Source organism: Polypterus senegalus, chromosome 16 (genome assembly GCF_016835505.1).
Source record: "Polypterus senegalus isolate Bchr_013 chromosome 16, ASM1683550v1, whole genome shotgun sequence".
Taxonomy (NCBI): domain Eukaryota; kingdom Metazoa; phylum Chordata; class Cladistia; order Polypteriformes; family Polypteridae; genus Polypterus; species Polypterus senegalus.
The window spans coordinates 89360480-89381078 of NC_053169.1; the positions used below are offsets into that span (position 1 = coordinate 89360480).

The 20599-nt window shown below is 39.5% G+C and overlaps 1 protein-coding gene across 3 annotated transcripts in view; it reads right to left on the reverse strand.

Moving 5' to 3' along the window:
• The window catches only part of LOC120516519 (pleckstrin homology domain-containing family H member 2-like), an 82029-nt gene that overhangs the window by 34070 nt on the left and 27360 nt on the right, over positions 1-20599 (reverse strand). For all 3 annotated transcript variants that reach the window (XM_039738242.1, XM_039738241.1, XM_039738243.1), the window contains 10 exons: positions 19712-19793; positions 19358-19543; positions 7681-8393; positions 3760-3832; positions 3575-3672; positions 3330-3489; positions 3104-3240; positions 2815-2925; positions 890-976; positions 320-478 (listed from right to left, as the gene is read on the reverse strand). In XM_039738242.1, the coding sequence (XP_039594176.1) occupies positions 320-478; positions 890-976; positions 2815-2925; positions 3104-3240; positions 3330-3489; positions 3575-3672; positions 3760-3832; positions 7681-8393; positions 19358-19543; positions 19712-19793 (1806 nt within the window). The remainder of the gene's footprint in view (positions 1-319; positions 479-889; positions 977-2814; positions 2926-3103; positions 3241-3329; positions 3490-3574; positions 3673-3759; positions 3833-7680; positions 8394-19357; positions 19544-19711; positions 19794-20599) is intronic.

The window sequence follows — 20599 nt, forward strand, 5'->3', positions numbered from 1 at the left end:
ATTAGAAGTCTAAACAATGTTTTCTGTCATTTTAATGGCAGAAAGTAAATTCTAAATGTGTTTTTTTTTTCATTTTATCCTTTAGACCAGATTGCATTTCTGAGCAGTTTTTGTGTTTATTTCACTATTGCGGATATGTATGGGCTGCTGTAACACTGCAATATCCTCCAAACAATAAAGTATATATGTATAGTATCTAACTGGGAAAGGCTATTCTAATACAAGTGTCCTGCAAACGTACAAGATTCACACAGCACATGCCGGAGTGTAGGTCTTTCATGATTATGCATCAATACTTAGCAGCTACACTGCAATTTACCTTTGTCAGCAGTCCTTTCATGGTGGGCTTCACCTCAGGCTGAGTGAACAGCGGGATGGCTGTCTGAACCTGCAGCACATTGTGCAGAACTCTAATCCACTCAGCCAAAATGTTTGGAGAGTCCGCTGATAGAAAGTAGAGCCGCTTCTCAGTGACCAGCTGCAGGTGTGGATAGTCACAGTATTAAAGGAATCACAGGTAAGTTCAAGATAACACAATTAGCATATGAAGTAAACGGCTTTGCAAATTAAATGTACAAAAAAGCCAGAATTCTCACAAGCAAGCAGCTCTTCTCATGCGGACCAAAGGTGTCTTTCATAGTAACCAAGATGATCATACTACAAGGGAAGAAGAATACTTAGCAAGGGTGGAATTTAAGAAATTCCAAGTATTAAGGTTATTCTCGAATGTCAGAAATAAGTTATATCTGCTGTAAAGAATCAACACTGACAAGGATGATGCAATGACAGAAAAGATCAGAAATAAGACAAGAGGCAAAGCAGAGAGCTGGGTTGCACAAACTTGCTTTTAGACCGGCAGTGTCAATTGAACAGGAGCCTTGGTGCTCACCTGAATGGTCTGCTTTCCTTCACCACGAACTATACTGCTCAAGGCATTAAGCTCAATCTGTCCCTGTGGTTTCTTGGTCACATCACTCTGCAAACACACAAATAGTAGCTCATTCCAACTTCCTGGAATCCTTGTACTGTACAAGATTTTCTTTTTACTTTTCTAAGCCCCAGAGTGTTCATCAGCTGTGCTCAGACCTTGAGACTTTCCATATTAGAACAGTAGAATAATCTAGATGAGAACAGGCCATTCAACACAACAAAGCTTGCCAGTGTTATTTCCTTATTTTTTCCAGAAAAACATCAACTTGAGTTTTGAAAGTCCCTAAAGTCTTATTGTCTACCGCGCTACTTGGTCGCTTATTCCAAGTGTCTATCGTTCTTTGTGTAAAGAAAAACTTCCTAATGTTTGTGTGAAATTTACCCTTAACAAGTTTCCAACTGTGTCCCGGTGTACTTGATGAACTCATTTTAAAATAACAGTCTCGATTCTCTGCACTAATTCCCTTCATAATTTTAAACACTTCAATCATGTCACCTCTTAATCTTCTTTTGCTTAAACTGTAAAGGCCCAGCTCTTTTAATCTTTCCTCATAATTCAACCCCTGAAGCCCTGGAATCAGCCTAGTCGCTCTTCTCTGGACCTTTTCTAGTGCTGCTATGTCCTTTTTGTGGCCTGGAGACCAAAACTGCACACAGTACTCAAGATGAGGCCTCACCAGTGCGTTATAAAACCTGAGCATAACCTCTTTGGACGTGTACTCCACATATCATGCTATATAACCTGACATTCTGTTAGCTTTCTTAATGGTTTCTGACCACAGTCTGGAAGTCGATAGCTTAGAGTCCACTAGGACTCCTAGATCCTTCTCATAAGGTGTACTCTCAATTTTCCGACCGCCCATTGTGTATTCAAACTAACATTTTTACTTCCTATGTGTAATACTTTACATTTACTGACATTAAATTTCATCTGCCTCAAATCTGCACAAGCCTGTATGCTGCCCAAATCCTTCTGTGATGATATAATGGATTCGAAATTATTTGCTAACCCCACCTATCTTGGTATCATCAGCAAACTTAACCAGCTTGTTACTTATATTCCTATCTATGTATTAAAAATAGAAGTGGCCCTAGGACTGACCTCTGCTGGACATCACTCTTAACACTGGCCAATTCTGATGAGGTTCTTCGCACCATCAACCCCCTTTTCCTATTTCTGAGCCAATTCTGCACCCATCTAAAAATATCACCCTGAACTCTCACCTCTTTTAGTTTGATGCCCACCCTCTCATGTGGCACCTTGTCAAATGCTTTCTTAAAGTCGAGATAAATAATATCATCTGCTCCTCTTTGATCGTATCCTTTTGTTGACTCCTCATAGAATTCCGACATGTTAGTAAAACACGACCTCCCTCTTCTGAACCCATGCTGACTGTTCAGAATAACTCCTGTCCTTGCCAGGTGCTCAACCTTATCCTTAATAATTCCTTCCATTAATTTTCCTGTGGCGCATGTTAAGCTTACTGGCCTATTGTTCTTGGATCTGCCCTATCACCCTTTTTTTATATAGTGGGATGATATTTGCCATTTTCCAGTCCACCAGAATCTCTCCAATGCGAAGTGACTTCCTATAAATATGTGTCAAGGGTTTATATATGTACTTGTCAGCCTCCTTAAGAACTCGAGGGTAAATATTATCTGGTCCTGGTGATTTGTTTGATTTCAGCTTATTTAATCTGGGCAGTACTTCTCCCTCTACAATTTCCAAGTCCCTCAGTACCTCTTTAGTAGTCCCATTTATCTCTGGGAGGTTATCCACTTGCTCATTTGTGATACTGCTTTATTAATTCCACTTGACAAAATGTGCCAAAGACTGGCAACTTTCAAAGTGCAGGCCAGCAGTGTGGAATAGGTCAGACTTACAGGAGACTTATAGTAGAGCAGCTCCCCACTCTTCAGAACGAACCAGCGTCGCTTCCAGCTTTTCACTCGTCCTCCCATTTTAAGCAAATAGCCTGACTTCTCCAAATGCTCCTATGGGAAAGAAAACTTTCATTCAGTTAAGAAGTCTCATTGCAGCATTGAATTGCAGTTCTGTCCATTCCTGATTTCACTCTAAAATCTCTTTTCCCAGTTGCACTGCAACATCTCTACTGATATTCATGACTGTCGGTCTTAAATTTCACACCACAATTCTCCTCTGGTTTCTTACACTCTTGCTGTTGTCCCCCACACACAAGCTTGTCTTAGGAAGTTTCTGTTCAGGCTCTGAGCAGTCCGTATCTGTGAAGTAGGCATCTGGTGGGATGGCATAGTCATTTTCAGAGTTCATGGAGGACACGGAGACACCTGGCACGACAGAGATGGAAGACTGTAGAAAATCACAGAATGTGCAGTGCATTGATTTTTCCTACAATCAATGTTAAAGGACAGTCTACCTCTTTTCATGGCACGAGGGCTCCCTGGACCATTCTCCTTCCTTGAATTGGACCCAGTAGTCCGAGAGCCTGAGGTCTGAGAACTTGACCGGGAACTCTTTTCCCCATCAGATTCAGATGATTCATCTAATAAAGGTGTATTGCTTAACTGAGTTGCTTTCTGTGGAAGACAAAAAATAAATAAAATAAAATAAGGATCCTAGAAAACTTCCAACAGAGACCTCCAGAGAAGACACTCTACTCACCCCTTTCAGGATGGCATATACTGGAGTGCTTACATTCCTGTAAATCAAAGAAGTAAAACATGCTGAGGCCGAGAAGGAAGTCAGCCCTCCACTGGAGTCTAGGAGACAAAAACAGAAATGCACGTTTGCTGTACCTGGAGTGAGACAGCAGTCAAAGTGAAGCGATGGACATTTCTGTAACTTACATTTACAAGTGCTGCCAGCAGACAATTCAGAAGGACACATTCCTGATTTGGCAACTGCATAAATTCTGCTTTCCTGTAAGAACAGATGGTAATATGAGCGACCGAGGACTGGTGTGGAGAAGTCACAAAGTAAATAAGTCAGAGGTGTGAGACTGGAAATAAGGCTGAGGAAGAAGGAAAAAACAAAGTAAAAGTTGAATAAAATAAAAGAAGAGAAGGAAACGTGAATATTGTACGGACATAGAGAAGATGAGGCAGATTTTTATTGAGAAAGATCAGGGTATGAAATATACTTTAAAGCCTAGCAGGGTTCATTAAACAAAAAAATCAAAACCAATTTGTCATCACGTCTAAGCACATGCCAAAATCAAAGTCAAAAGAAAACAAAGATTTAAATTGTAACCAAAATGTCTTTAAAACAAAATGTCCTCACCACTATTAATGTTTTTATTCACAAATCCAGATGAAAAGGAAGTCCCTGTGAGGACCTTTATACCTACTGACCTAAGATGTCATGCACCACTTACTTCCCGTCATCCAGGCCTAGCAACAAACAGGCAAAGCAGGAATACGTCCGAATCGTTTAGAGGCAACTGGGTGACAGACAACTCAGCGAAAACACAAGTGGGCGACAGAGAACTTGGCGACATACTTTACGTAATAGGTAATAGTTAGGTTCAAAGAGATTTTTAATGATATTTAAATGACAACGTAGGGCACCGGAAAATCCACAGAATCACCAGCTTTATCAGAGTCCCAATACGTTGAGAGTAAAGGTATTCCTTTAGCCGTACTCGCAGGTTACCTTTGTATTCTAAAAATCGTTATCATACGATTACGATCAATACAATTTATATAAAGGATTAGCAATTTTGGTTGCAGAAGATAATGTAAGACAGAGTTTGTTCCATCTGCAGAATAAAGTTCGTTCGTCAATTATATAAATTTATTTTCAACATTTTAAATCACGTTGTCATTTAAATATAATTAAAAAATCTCTTTGAACCTAACTGTTATTACCGAACTGGTGAAGGATGTCGGCGAGTTGTATTTCGCCAAGTTGTTTCTTTGCCGAATTGTCTTTCACCGAGTTGTATTTCGCCAAAATTTTCTTCACCGAGTTGTCTTTTAGCGAGTTGTCCTTTCGCAGAGTTGACTGTCGCCCAGTTGCCACCGAACCTGTTCAAATACTGTAACATCTTAAAATAAAGGCTTAAATGAAAACTTGTTCTCAAAATAAGACCAAATTCCAACATGGAAAATAAAAGTGAGTAAAAAGTATGAAATAAAGCTGTACAAAATGTAGAACTAAACCAAATCATAACAAATATGAGACAGAGGACAGTAAGACATGTCAAATGATGAAGAAGTGAGACAGAAAATGTACATTTGAGGCCCAGGAGAGTGGAGTTAAATAAATCAGACATGAAAGTGAAACAGGGTGAGGGAAAACAAGGGAAATATGGCCATGAGACATGGAGACAAATGTGGAGAAAGTGATAAGAGTGAGATAGGAGAAAATGGACTGACGTCAGAAAGAATATGTGACATGGAAAACAAAGGCCTGATATGTGAATGTGATAGGAGGGGAAAACAAAAACAAAAATGAAGCACCAAAGCAAGCGGAATCATGAATATAAGGGATAGGAACACAGAGTAAGAAATAAGAGAGATGAGGGAGGGATGAGACATGAGAAAATAGGCAAACATACAATAAATGTGAGGCAAACAAGAGTAGAGTGAGATGAGTGAAACATGAAAATTAGACAAGAGCGGTGGAGAGCAAAGGAAATATGAACATATGACACTGGACTGGAAAAAAGGTGGGGTGAAAGACAGCAATAGTACAGAAGAGAAAGAGAAGGAAAGAGAAGAAATCAAGACTGCTGCACAAGGGACACAAGTGATGTATTATTACTGTTATTATTAAGCAGAAGAAAGCAAGCAAGACCAGCGGCAGACTGTGAAATGTGAATTTCCCCTTGGGATTAATAAAGTATCTATCTGTCTAAGATTACTCTTCCTCTTCGGCGAACTAATGCCACTGATCAATTGGTTGTCTAATTTTAACACAAATTTATTACTTTAACATTATTTACTATTATTTTTGTGTGAAATATTTTATAGTTTGTTTAACTTTCATTCTTTCGAAATAGTGTGTAAGTCTGTAATGCAAACATCCATGCATAAGAAGGAATCAGGAAGACTGATTTGTGCTTTCTATTAAAGAAAATGATGCTACATATTTTAATACATTATTTTTTATCATGGCAGAGAGGAATGGGGATGTGTTACAAGTTGGTTGCACATGTAAGAATATCACTGTACTTTGTATATTTGACAATATTACTGTTGCTACTACTCTGAAGAAGTTATTCATTTATTTATTTTTACAGACAATTATTTTGAAGGCTTGCCAGGATTAAAGGACTAGTAAACGGGGTAATGGAGAGGAAGAGGAAAATGGAGGAGGCAGGTGTCATCAAAAGCCACGCAAATATGAGAACATAATTTCTTAAAAATTTTGTTAACTAAGTTTTAAAAAAGGCAAATTTTGCCCACATAAAACATGGCTGTGATAGGCCTTTGTTTTCCTATGTGTATTTCACCTGGTAAAGCCACCGCATGCCATTAACTGATATGGTAATGACAGTGTCCTACAGTAGCTGAGAGCAAACAGGATGCTGAGAGATTTGTCATTAAAAACCAGGCACATATCAATCACTTAAGATGTACAGTGTGTTTGTCTACAGGTTTGAGACTTTGTATTGTGCTGAAACTTGATTAACAGTGGCTGGAAACTTAAGTCCACCCCCTTCGGTTCATTTTTAGAACTCTTTTTTTCTTCTAGAGTGTGTGGTCTTTGACCGGCTTGTCATCCCGGCCAATACCCCCAGGCCACCAGATGGAGCCCTCCCTGCAGTATGGAGGTGCCCCAAAGACCAGCAGGGAGTCATGGACAATGTAGTTTTTATACACAGCCCTGCTGGATACCACAGGGGCCGTAAGAGGGAGCTGAAGGGAGGACCGAAGAGTCATATGTGCCCTATAACCCGGAAGTGCATCATAGGAGGAGAGACAACAGAAGTGCCGTACTTCCGGGGTGAAGAAAAGGACTTGTACCTGACCCGGAAGTGATAAAGAATCACATGGACTGGGGATTGGGAACACTTCCGGGTCAGGGAGAATAAAAGGACTGTGGGAGCTCCCAGACGGAGAGCTGAGCTGGGTGGAAGGGTGGCAACGTGTCTGGGAGTGGTGGAGAGTATTACTGTTAGTGATTTGTGATTGTTATATGAGTATAGTGGAGGAAAGGGTGCTTTGTGCACTGTGGCATAAAAATAAAGTCAACATTTGGACTTTTATTTGGTGTCTGGAGTCTTGGACAAGGGTTCAAAGGAACGATAGCACCCCCAATCTATCACAAGTGTCACTAGAAAATTGAATCCTATCCCACAGAAATTGCTACATAACAGGAATTAGCTCTGGATGTGAAGCTTGCCCATTATAGGGTACACTTACACATACCCGCACGCAATCACATTAGGTGAATTTAGACTTGCCAATCAACACAAATATGTGTGTTTATACTCTGGGAGGAAATTGGAGTTCTTGATGAAAACTCGCACAAACAAAAGGATTATATGAAGACTCCACACTGAAGACACGTTAGACAGGAATGATACTGCACCCAACTTCGAAGCTTTGGCACCATATTATACGTTTCAACAGTTACTGGAACATTTAAAAAATTGTACCTACGGTGAGGAGGGTAACTTTAGGCAGAGGATTAAGGAAAAAGGCAGGAACATTTCATTATGAGGAAACAGTGAGCAATTGAGAAAAACCTTAGACACCACGACTTCAGGCTATTGCTCCTGTTGGCTGGGATGGCATAGCATTTGGCCTGATGGTGCTCACCCAGGATGGCAGCCGATGTAGCGGAGGGGTGGGAGGTGTATTACTTGGAGGACGTCCTTCCAATTCCTTCATTTGATTTTCAACCTCTGTTGAATTGTAGGCAAAAACATCATCATCCACTATGGCTTCCACCTTCTCCTGGTCAATATCTATCTCTGAATTCCAGGGTGGCCGCAGCAGGCTGATAGCATTCCGGTTACACCCAAATAGACGATCTGTACTAAGCTGTGGCTGGCTTAGATGCTTCCGTAACAGTGACAGGTCGGTACCAACCCTATTAACAGTTCTGTCCACATAAGAGCACTGGACTGGGAGTGGGCTGGGACTGGATGACGAGGAGGAGTTAAGGCTCTGGCCTTGAAATGTTTTGCTCAGCTCATCTGATGAGCTGTCAAACTCTGGCATTGCCAATGGAGACAGAAACAAGCCCTTTCCATCAGTTCTCTGCATATCATCGTCAAACAGTGAGCTGCTGTCATCTGAAGCAGTGAGATAGGTCTCACTGCCTACCCGGCTGCGTCCAGGGGCAGAAACCGGAAAGCTAGGAGACATGTAGCTGGGGTCCAGATTTGCTTGCTGTTTATCCAAACTGTCCCTGCTTGGCAACTGCTTAGCCACAGCATTAGTTTTGGGTTCCTTCTCCAACTCTGATGGGAGTAACACTTGAGACCTGCCAATATCTTGATTTGCAGTGTCCTTGTCATGCTCCTTTTCTGAAAGTAAAATGGAAAAAACTGAATAAAGTAGCAACTGGTATCACTTGTGTGCAATTACATCTGAAAGGCAAGTTCATCTGAACAGTTGTTATTTAGGAGTGGCAGAGATCAGGCAGATCTTTCTTTAAGGGCTCACGGTAAGGTCATGAGCAAAATCAGCACACTAAACATACTGATTGATCACTAGAGTAAAAGCGTCTGAACTAAATACAAATGCAGTGGACCAAACTCAATCAAAACCAGAACCTGAACTTAACTTAATGTTTTGCTAGAGTACAAGTATCAAAGTCTTTCATTTATGTGTGTGATTACACTTTTTTTTGTGCCTGTCAAAATGCTACCCATCACTTAGCACACACACAACACGTTCCTAGCAGCACTCAATATCTTAATGACTCAAAGCTTCAAAATGGTAGCTCGCATGAAAACAAACCCATATGACCATGAAACTTGCAAGAAAACACTGAAAATGATGACTAGATGATGTCATCAAAATAACAGTAAAAATATAAACACACATTAATAAAAACGGTTAATGTGTTTCAGACCCTTCTGCGTATTACAACCATGGATACTGATTAATTAACGTTTCACACTTCTGAAGACTGTAAATCCACCCTGTGCAGATTACTAGCTTTTTACTACCCCCTTCTTCATTTTGTGTTATTTTTCATCACATTGTACGCTTTATTTCCCATTTGCCACATTGCTAAAGCTTTTCAAAGAATGCACACTTTGCTAATACACTGTGTGCACAATTATTAGGCAAGTTGTATTTTTGAGGATTAATTTTAATATGGAACAAACACAGTGCTATCAGTCAATCCAAAATGTTAATAAACCTGAAACCTGAATGTTTCACAACGGAAATGTGAGTGTGAACATCATCAGGGGAATACATATGTGCGCACAATTATTAGGCAACTATTAGTGTGCAGATTTATTATGCAACTAAAGGAAAAATGAACATTTTCCCATCTCACTTGTTTATTTTCATCTGTTATAGTGAGAATAATAAACAAACACCTCAAAATTTACAAATAAACATCTCTGACATTTCAAAAAAAATCAATCAATCAATCAATGACCAATATAGCCACCCTTCTTTCCAATAACAGTCATAAGCCTTTCCATTCATGGAGTCTGTCAGTTTCTTGATCTGTTGACGATCAGCTTTTGTGGAGCAGTGACTACAGCCTCCCAGACACTCTTCAGAGAGGTGTATTGTTTTCTCCCCGTAAATCTAGCGTTTAAGAAGTGCCCACAAGTTCTCGATAGGGTTTAGGTCAGATGAGGAAGGGGGCCATGTCATTATTCCTTCATCTTTAAGGCCTTTACTGGCTGGCCACGCAGTGGAGAACTTCGATGCAAGTGATGGAGCATTGGCCTGCATAAAATCATGGTCTTTTCCTGTATCACTGTTTGAAGAAAGTGTCTTGAAAAACTGGCAGTAGGTTTGGGAGTTGATTTTGAGTTCATCTTCAATGCAAAAGGTCCAACTAGCTCATCTTTAAAAATACCAGCTCATACCAGTACCCCACCTCCACGTTGGAGTGGAGCTCTGTGCCCATTACTGATCCACAGGTCCATCCATCTGGTCCATCAAGAGTCACTCTCATCTCATCGGTCCATAAAACCTTTGAAAAAATCTGTCTTCAGATATTTCTTGGCCCAGTTTTGACGTTTCAACTTATGTTTCTTGTTCAGTGGTGGTTGGGTTTCAGCCCTCCTTACCTTGGCCATGTCTTTGAGCACTGAACACCTTGTACTTCTGGGCACTCCAGGTAGGTTGCAGCTCTGGAATATGAAAGTACTGGAGGATAATGGGTTCCTGGTAGCTTCACGTTTGATTCTTCTCAAATCTTTGGCAGCTAATTTGCGTCTTTTTTCTCAACACGTTTCTTGCGACCCTGTTGACTATTTGCAACAAAATGTTTGATGGTTCTGTGATCACACACCAATATCTTAGCAATTCCAAAAGTGCTGCATCCCTCTGAAAGACTTTTTACAATTTTTGACTTTTCAGAGTCAGTTAAATCTCTTTTTTGGCCCATTTTGCCCGAGGAAAACTAGCTGCCTAATAATTCTGCACACCTTGATATAGGGTGTTGATCTCCTTAGGCCACACCCTCCCTCATTACACAAATACACATCACCTGACGTGCTTAAATCCAATAAGCATTCAAGTTAATACAGCTTGGAGTTGGAATATACGCATTAAAAATGATGATATGGTCAAAATACTCACTTGCCTAATAATTGTGCACACAGTGTATTGCCAAGCCAAAATAATAAAGTGGAAACTGATTGTGATGTGGTTGCATTAAATATAGTATAATGCAAAATAAATAACCACACAAAAGTTAATAAAGTTGAAAAAAAATATTTTGATATGGGTGGCACAATGATTGGCATTGTTGTCTCAAAGCAGATGTAATTGGAGGTTTTATGATTATGTGTTTGAAACTGTTTGATTCCATTTCTATCAGAAACATTATTACCTCCATTCTCCAACAAAACAGGAGATTCATTTTTTTCTTAGTTATTTTTCTTGGTTTGACTTTGTATCGAATGAGAAGTTGCTCATGGAGTCCCGAATGAGGCACATTACCTGCATTGTGAGGAAGCGTCAGTTACGGCACTACGGTCATGTGGCGCGTTTCCCCGAGGGTGATCTGGCTCATAAGATCCTCATTGCTGGAGACCCAAGTGGCTGGACCAGGCCAAGGGGTTGCCCACGTAAAACCTGGCTGCGGCAGATGGAGGATCATTTCCGGAGGGTAGGACTGGACTGCATGTCTGCCTAGAGGGTTGCCACCCGGGATCCTGAGCTGTTTCGCCATGTAGTGGGTGCAGCAATGCACTGTACCAGTGCATGCTCCCCAACTTGACTTGACTTATCTCAACAAACAAGCAGACGGTGGCGCACTGGTAGCGCTGCTGCCTCGCAGTTAGGAGACCCAGGTTCACTTCCTGGGTCCTCCCTGCGTGGGGTTTGCATGTTCTCTGCGCGTCTGCATCGGTTTCCTCACACAGTCCAAAGACATGCAGGTTAGGTGCATTGGCGATGCTAAATTGTCCCTAGTGTGTGCTTGGTGGGTGTGTGTGTGTGTGTGTCCTGCGGTGGGTTGGCCCCCTGCCCAGGATTTGTTCCTGCCTTGCGCCCTGTGTTGGCTGGGATTGGCTCCTGTGACCCTGTATTAGGATATAGCAGGTTGGACACTGACTGACTGACGAATCTCTACAAACTACACGGGGTGAGTAACATGTAAAAAATATCATTTTTGGGTGAAGTATTTCTTAAAATAAATATTCTGAATAAATCTTTATGCAACTTAATGGAGAGTATCAAAGAAGATGTTAACTGATGGTCACCTCTTCATGTCACATTAACTGTGTCAATTAAAGATTCAATATCTTTTTCAGAGTATTCCTACATTGAGTATAACTCAACAAATAATATAAAAATAAAATTTGTTACAATTGTAACTCTGTTCATTTGGAACACAAAAAGATATGTATAAAAAAAAGAAAAGTTTGAAAAGGCCTAAAGCATGGCACAACCCAGCTTATGCATTATTGCAGCCCAGTAATAAAAAAACAGATCTTGAGACCATAGAAGGAATTAGAAAGTAATGAAACTTCTGGTTATTCATGGAAAGAATATCCTGCTCAAATTCTTCTTTGTGCGCCCATGCCATAACTATCTGCAGTTAACCAGTCAATCTCGCTCAACATGTGCTACCAATGTATTAGTCACTTTAAGGCTGAGATGTTACTGTCAGTTGCTCAAATTCAGGATAATCATTTATCCCTGCCATCCTACAGAGTTTTTAATTCATGCTAGTCTCTATACATCCCTTAGATACCTAGCTATTGACAACATATTTGATTCTTCAGGACAAAATCTCAAACATTATCTTCTGCTAGCACTCTGCTTAACTGTGTGAAGTTAGAAACTTGTCCAACTTTCCTAATTCTCTGTTTGACAAATGTTTGAAACTACACACTCTCTCTTTATTTTGTGCCTAATAATTAGGATACAGGCAGTATTAACAGACTCCACAAACATATTTTGAAGAGTACACCCAGATAATCTAAGGCAAAAGTTGGGACGGGGCCTTTAATTAAAATCTGAGATAGTGAATGTACTGCAGCCATCAACAAGATACACTACTCTTTAATTTGCGCAAAGAATGGTGGAATTCCTTTAAAAAAATGTACATTGCACACACTTTTCAGATATCTAAAATATGTCCAGGAGAAGATCCAAGTTGTAAACCATGACATCAAAAGTCTGCCTCCTTAAATCATGCGTTTTGGGAAAAAAATCTTAGCTTATGCGTCAGGCAGTTTTGGATTCATGGTTATTCCATATCCCCAATAGCATTATTTGGAGAAACAATTGATGGGAAAACAAACAGCCACAAAAATTTTTTACTGTGATATCTAATGCCTGGTTTATACTTCATGTGTACTTAATATAAATCTGGAGTATTCCACCAGGTGGCAGTGCGAGATATCATTATGGTGAGAAAACAACGTTCGGCTTTGCTGTGAATGGCCCGAAACATCCATTAAATTCCCAGGGCACCTTGCAACAATATCTCTGAAAAGGATAGATGTTTAATGATTACATCCATCAATCTAGGGACGCACCAAATCCAGCTGGCATCGGGCACAAGGCAGAAACAATCCTCGGACGGGGCATCAGCTCATCGCAAGGTGAATACAAGTGCACACACATACACTAGCGTCATTTTAGCATCACCAAATCCCCAAACCTGTATGTCTTTGGAAGTAAACATTAGAGCACACTGTGGAAATCCACCAGGAAAACATGCAAACACCAGGCAGGGAACACCAGGGACGGGACTCCCTACTGCAAGGCAGCAGCGCTACCACTCCACCGCCGTGCCGACCTCACATGTGTAATTATTAACAGTATTAAATATTTCAATAAAGTTAATGATTTATCTGTATAATGTAATATACATGCTTTAACACATTTCATCATGAAAGTGATATCAAGTATAAATCTAAGAATTCTACATGTGCAGAGAGCTGGAATATCATAAATTTAATGTGTTCTGTGTGGTAATTGCTGCCTGCCTGGTGCTGTCAGCTCAGGAGGAAGCCCCAGAAGCACATAGCAATTTACAGGTTGGTCAGTTTTAAGATGACATTTATGACAAAACAAACTACGAGATTAAAGTCGAAATTTCCACTTTAATCACGAAACAGGCCTTTTTTTCTTCACTGTGTTCTTAGTTAAATACAAAGAGGACTGTTTCATTTATGTTACGTAGAATGCCCAGTGGGGGCTGGCAGTCTCATGGTGTGGACACCCTACAGATTTTATTTTTTCTCTCCAGCCATCTGGAGTTTTTTTTGTTTTTTCTGTCCTCCCTGGCCCTGGCTCTCTGTCCTTATTCTTATTCTATGTTAATTAGTGTTGTCTTATTTTTAATTTTTACTTTGTCTTTTATTTCTCTTTTCTTCATCATGTAAAGCACTTTGAGCTCCGTTATTTGTATGAAAATGTGCTATATAAATAAATATTGTTGTAGTTTTTTTTTCTCTGTGGCTAATACATGCTTTTGTACATTCTAAAAAAAGAAAGAAAAAAAAAGACGGCACAGAAGATGGTATGTGAGATCTTTAAAATGTATTGCATCATTACAAAGAGGAAAATTCTATGCTTGTATTGCCTTTGCAAGAAATGGTTGAAGAAAAGCACCACAAATACATTTGAATGTCAGCATTTAAGTTTGATGATTTGCTTCACCACATCAAACCATTTATCAAACATCAAAGCATCCTGTTGGATCTGCAAAGCGGCTTGCTGTCACATGTTGATAGTAAACAAAGACTCTTACATCACATTCCAACTTGAACACATTGCGCTCCCTAAATTTTTGCTGGTACTGCCACTCATGCATGCGTTGTGTTAATTTCCGAGGATGAGCTCAAAAGACGTGTCAAATGAACGCTAGGAACACGTTGCAGCCACAATGATGGTGCGTACGCATTTTGAGCGTGAAGTATAAACTGGCCCTTACACTGTATCCCTTGCTTGTTGTTCTATCTTACTCAACTAGAAGGATTTCCTCTCTCTGTGAGTAAGCGGGAAACGGAAATCTTACTTTATGTAAAATTATACAAATTTTCAAAGTCTTGTGATTCTATGGTACAAGAATTTAATCTACTTTTATTAGACTATTCAGCACATACTTATAATACTGTAGAATAACCAGGTAGACGAGGGCCAATTGTTGGCCTAGGTCATTAGAACTGTGACTTCTCTATTATAACCAGGCAAGGGTATATTTTTCCCCATTGCTGTTGAGTTTTTCTTTCCCCTTCTCTGTTGTCCGCTGGACTTTTGACAGTTCTAATGTTAATGACTTCACACACTCACTGCCTACTTTATTAGGTACACCTTGCTAGTACCGGATTGGCCCCCTTTTGCCTTCAGAACTGCCACATAGATTCAACAAAGTGTTGTAAACATTCCACAGGGATTCTTGTCCATATTGACAAGACAGCATTGCTACAAATTTGTCAGCTGTCCATCCAAGATGCAAATCTCTGTTTCCACCACCTTCATAAACATGTGCTATTGGATTAAGATCTATCGACTGTGGGGGCCATCTGAGTACAGTGAATTCATTGTCATGTTCAAGAAACCAGTTTGAGATGATTTGAGGTTGTGACATGGCACATTATGCTGCTGGAAGTAGCCATCAGAAGATGGGTACACTGTGGTCATAAAGGGATGGACATGGTCAGCAACAATGCTCAGGTAGGCTGCGGCATTTAAACAATGCTCAATTGGTACCGAATGTCACATCAGAAATCGAGACTCATCCGACCAGGAAAAGTTTTTCCAATCTTCTATTGGCCAGTTTTGGTGAGCCTGTGCGACTTGTAGCCCCAGTTGTCTATTCTTTGTTGACAGGAGTGGCACACAGTGTAGTCTCCTGCTGCTGTAGCCCATCTGCTTCAAGGTTTGACATGTTGTGCATTCAGAGATGCTCTTCTGCACATCTCAGTTGTAACCAATGCTTATTTGAGTTACTGCCTTTCTATCAGCTCAAACCAGTCTGGCCATTCTCCTCAGACTTCTGGCATCAACAATGCATTTTCATTCAGAGAACTGCCACTCACTGGATATTTTCCCTTTTTCAGACCATTCTCTGTAAACCCTAGAGATGGATGTGTGTGAAAATCCCAGCAGATCAGCAGTTTCTGAAATACTCAAATCAGCCCATCTGGCACCAACAACTATGTCACGTTCAAAGTCACTTAAATTGCCTTTCTTCCCCAATTTGATGCTCGGTTTGAACTTCAGTAGGTTGTCTTGACAATGTCTATATGCCGAAATGCATTGAGTTGCTGCCCTGTGATTGGCTGATTAGTTATTTGTGTAAAGAAGCAGTTGAACAGCTGTACCTAATAAAGTGGCCGGTGAGTGTATTAGTATTTGTTTATGTTATTCAAAATTAACTTGCAATGTTTCATTGTGTGTTTATGTATGTAAATATTGTATGGTTTATAACTTGCTGTTAAAGCTCTACTAATGGATATGATTTGAGCCTGTACTCAACAAAGAACACCTCTAAGAAATAAAGTGAGTTAAAGCTGAATCTTATGTAAGGTGCAAGAAAAACATGAGTGCATGACAAATGTTCCCTGTGCTTCTGGAGTAGAGTGTTAAGTATACACACTTGATATCTAATAGAATCCTATCAATATGCAGGCATCTAACTCTGCAAAAGGTTAAATGTTGTCTCCTTTAACATTTGTGACATTGATAACAAAGTTAAGATAACAAAGCACAATAAAATAGTACAGAGTATCCAGTATGGACACCTAAAGAAATCATTTCATAGCCTGTCTAGAAGTATCTTTACCATTAAACATGTTACTGCAATGTTTTTCAGTAAAATATCTCAGGATAGAATGAAACATGAATGGTACCGAAACAAGGGAACATCTTTAAGAATGCCCTGGTTTAGTGCAAAATACATTAGACTGTTAATCAGATTTACATTTTCAGCAAATAACATTTCCTGTTAATTCAATTCACGGTTGAGTTGAAGCCATCAGGTCTGCTTGCAATACACATAATGGAATAAAATAAAATGTAATAAAAATAATAAAATTGGCACATTTGTTAAAAATCCAGGTAATGTTTTCAGGAAGGAGTTAGTGAATTCTTTTTGAAGTCCTCACTTTTATCTTGTCTAATAAAAATGTTTTATTGTACTAAATTGTCACACACGTTCGCATGGGAGGGAGCTAAAGGGCTCAAAAGAAGGTAATTCCTGGTTAGACCAGGGGGTGGCAGAGTGCACTAATCCTCTCTCTTATCTCCCTGCAGACCAAATGTGGGAAATTCTGCCTGGTTCCCATGATGCCACTTCCGGTTCCACCCCAAAAGACGCCACTTCTGGTCCCACTTGATTTGACATAATTTCCTCCATCCAACTTTAAAACCACCTTGCCTGTACTACTGTTTCAGTTCTGTATTGGACTTTTGTCTGTAAAAGACTTTTCTCAACTTTCGCATTTGCGGAGAGTATACGGGAGGCTGCCCCAAACCTTTTTTGGTGCGTCAAGGCTTGTTTATTTACCACAAAGTGAAATATATCAAAAGGTCCAAAGGAATGAGACGCAATCTTAGACTAACTTGCATATTGCTGTTAGTTTGATCCACTTACTGTATATAATCAACAAGTTGGAGATTTACAAGCTTTTAGATTTTTGGCAAACTAATGTTACCAGTATCAAAAAGATGGATAAACCATTGAAAATAATCAGCTACAACTTATGTTTGCAGCCTGCCATAATTAATTATTTTATGTTCTTCGACGTCTGTCACCATTGACTGATATATAAAAAGTGAGCTGTCCATAAGTAACCAAATGTTAGAAAGAAAGAATGCCACAAATTCAGGATAAGTTCCATATTTTCAAAGTCAAAGTGATTTTGTTCTCAATCTTATCATTTATTCATCTGCATCAAATGTATGCACTGTGAAGTGAAGCTGCATTTCTATTTAAAAAAGCATCACTCCAGTGACGACTTATAATTACAGTCAATAGGGCACAAGAAAAAAACATGAATCAAAATGCAAGAACATCAATACAGTATCTGCAAAGTAGAGATATTCAGATGTTTGTTTTATGTTTTGAAATTGCATACATATTGGAAAAGTGCATAGCCATATCATTGTCACAATAATATAGAATACTAGGGGGCTCCACCCCCTGCTCGTTTCGCTCGCCCACCCCCGGGTTTGGTTAACCGGATATACAATTTAAAGAGATTGTTATTTTCATGGGAATTGTTACATACTCTTTCGATTCCATGTTGCATCGCTTATCCACGATCATATATATACACCTGACCAAATTGTGGTTTCTTCTAAATGAAACTTGTCATAGCTTTAATTGTTGCGGGACCACAGATACTCATAGCGTATGGTCAGTTATGTAAGAATTTCCGTTTGTTTGTTCTAGTGCGATCTTTATTATCTTTTTTTGATACTTTCAAATTTTCCTACTTTCATATTCTTTAACTTGCTCTGCATGTGTATCGCGCCAACGTCTTTGAACATCTTTATGAAGTCTTTTATTTCTGACCCCGATTGGACCTACGAGGTTTTCAATTCCACTTGATCCGTGGCTGATTATTACTTTCCTCATTTCCTGAATTTGCACATAGATTATGATTGTTCTTTTGTGCATTCTTTTTTGCCTTCTTTTCTCTCCAATGCTTTTGTGTCTCTTTTCAACACGTTGCTCTTTCTTCTTCGCTTAGTCAATGACGTGCCACCTAGAACGTATAAAATTTTTAAGAAATGGGAGCACATGATGTGTGTCTGCCAAAAGCATTCCAACAACTGCGAGGTTAGATGTCCGTGATCTTGTTTTAAATAGTTTGTAAGTAGGGCGTGACGTGCAAAAGTTACCGTCTCACGGGTCTTGCTTCCAAAAGTTGTAAAGTCTAGTCTCGTGGGACGTCAAAGTGTCTTTCTGAGATGATCACGTATCGACCCAAGATTTTTCAATTATAATAGAGAGACTTTTTGTGAGGCTCTGCAATTTTTATACTTTCTTTTACACAATACTGGATTTTCTTTTCAAATATTCCAATTCTCCAATCACAACGACTTTTCACCCTCAGGGTTGTGATTACTGATAGCTAGCTTTCAAGAAGGCAGATGTACTTTGATAGGAATAGAAACTACAGACACTTGATTTTCTTCAATTTTACATTCATATCCCCGGTATGTGCATTTCTGAACTATTTTAGGCGAGAGCCAACATTGTGTTAAATAGCTGAACAAATGCATTTCACTTGGCTCTGTAGCATTCAAGCAGGTGTTAAATAAAAAACACCACCCAAAACAGTTGCTGCCAACGCCAAACACATGTCCTCCCATTGGGAAAGACCATGCCAAGAATCTGTGTTAAAAACTAATTATTTCCAAGTTTATTTTGTTTCATTAAGTTAACTATGAAAAGAAAAAAGCATGCTTCCTAAAACTAGAACGTCTGCCACTTGGAATTGAACGCATTACTGTAAGCTGTCTGGGGAGAAACTTTCTTAATATAAAGATTCACTTAACAGTGCAAGTGTGTGGGACTAACTGTGAAAAAGGAACTTCAACTTCAAAAATGAAAACCATATAAACCAAGGAGGAAATATATTGCTTATTTTGTTTGTTTTAATTTTAAAAACACCAACACTATGTGATAAACACAAGTATAAATTCTGGACATTGTTAAAAGAGTAACTTGTACCACAGAAAGTTAAAATGGACAGCAGTTCTACTTATGCATTTATTTCTGGACAAATTTATCGGTTTCTACCCACTCCTACCCACTTTCCATGTAATAATATTAACCCTCACTATCTGGTATCCCATGTACCTCTTGACTGTTGCCTACCTGGTGACATCCTTTCAGCAGGAACCTCTTTCTGTGTACAGGCTGTGAGATGCTGCCCGTGCTTTGGGCCACTGATGACATTTGGATTCTTTGGTCTAACTTGAAAGCACCCAAATGTCAGGCTACTCAACCTCTGGGCTTCTCCTGGTTTGTGAGTTGAAGAAGAAAGCTTCTTTAGTTCTGCTTCTGCAAGGACAAGGTAAAGATAAGCATACCACTGAACTCCGAACCTGCAGGATACCAGTTGGATTTCTCAGCTGCATCACTGGCTGTTGCTAGTTGCTACATTCTTTCAGGTGTTTTCAGCTGCCTGCTAAATTCTGTGGGTGCCTTGTTTTCCGAATGTTGCCATACCTTTTAATTCCTTTTGTAGCTTCTGAATCTCCTGGAGCTGTTGATTTGTGGCAGACCGTAGATTTTCATTCTCTGCTTCAAGCTGCAGGTAAAGAAGAACATACAAAGAATGAAGTATACCAGTAGTCAGCTAATGTTTTATCATCAAAACAGCCTTCCATTGATGGCTATTGATATCAAGTCATATGGCCTCAAGTAAAGCTAAGGTCAAAGTAAATCAAAAAAATGGTAAATTATAAAAATATATTATAACATAAATATGCAGGGTTATGTAAATAAGATACAATGCCAATAATAGGACAACAAACCTAAAACCACTCTGGGCCTAATTATACAGGCTCAGTTCTGTCCATGTGGTGCGTTGCCACATTGACCCAAAAAGAGCTATATCATCCCACTCTGCTTGCTCTCTTGACTCTCTCCTGCCCACTAGTTGTATTCATGCCACTTTTAGGCCCCTTGATTCAAAGTAAAACTGCCTTGTAGTAAAGGCCAGCCTTTTAAGTCCCTGCATCAAATTGTGGGAAGTCCAGCTTCCATTTCTGGAATCAGGAAAGGGCTATAAAAACCTGGAAATTGACACAAATAGATGAACACATACAGGGTTGGTCCGCAATAGAAGTAAAATCCTGCAGTACTTCTTTATATTCTTAGCTTTGTGCCCCAGCAAATACAAGTTATTGTCAATATACTAACAACCCAATTGTGTTTCATTCACTTAGAATATGGAACCAATGTACAAAACACTTCAACTTAAGAGAATGTTTTACATGATAACCACTGTGGAATATAGAGGGTGCTCTCGTTCCCTTGAACCATTAGGCAACATGTCAGACACCAGGTAAAAGTCTAAATAATTGAATTTATTTTATAATTAGCAAAATACCC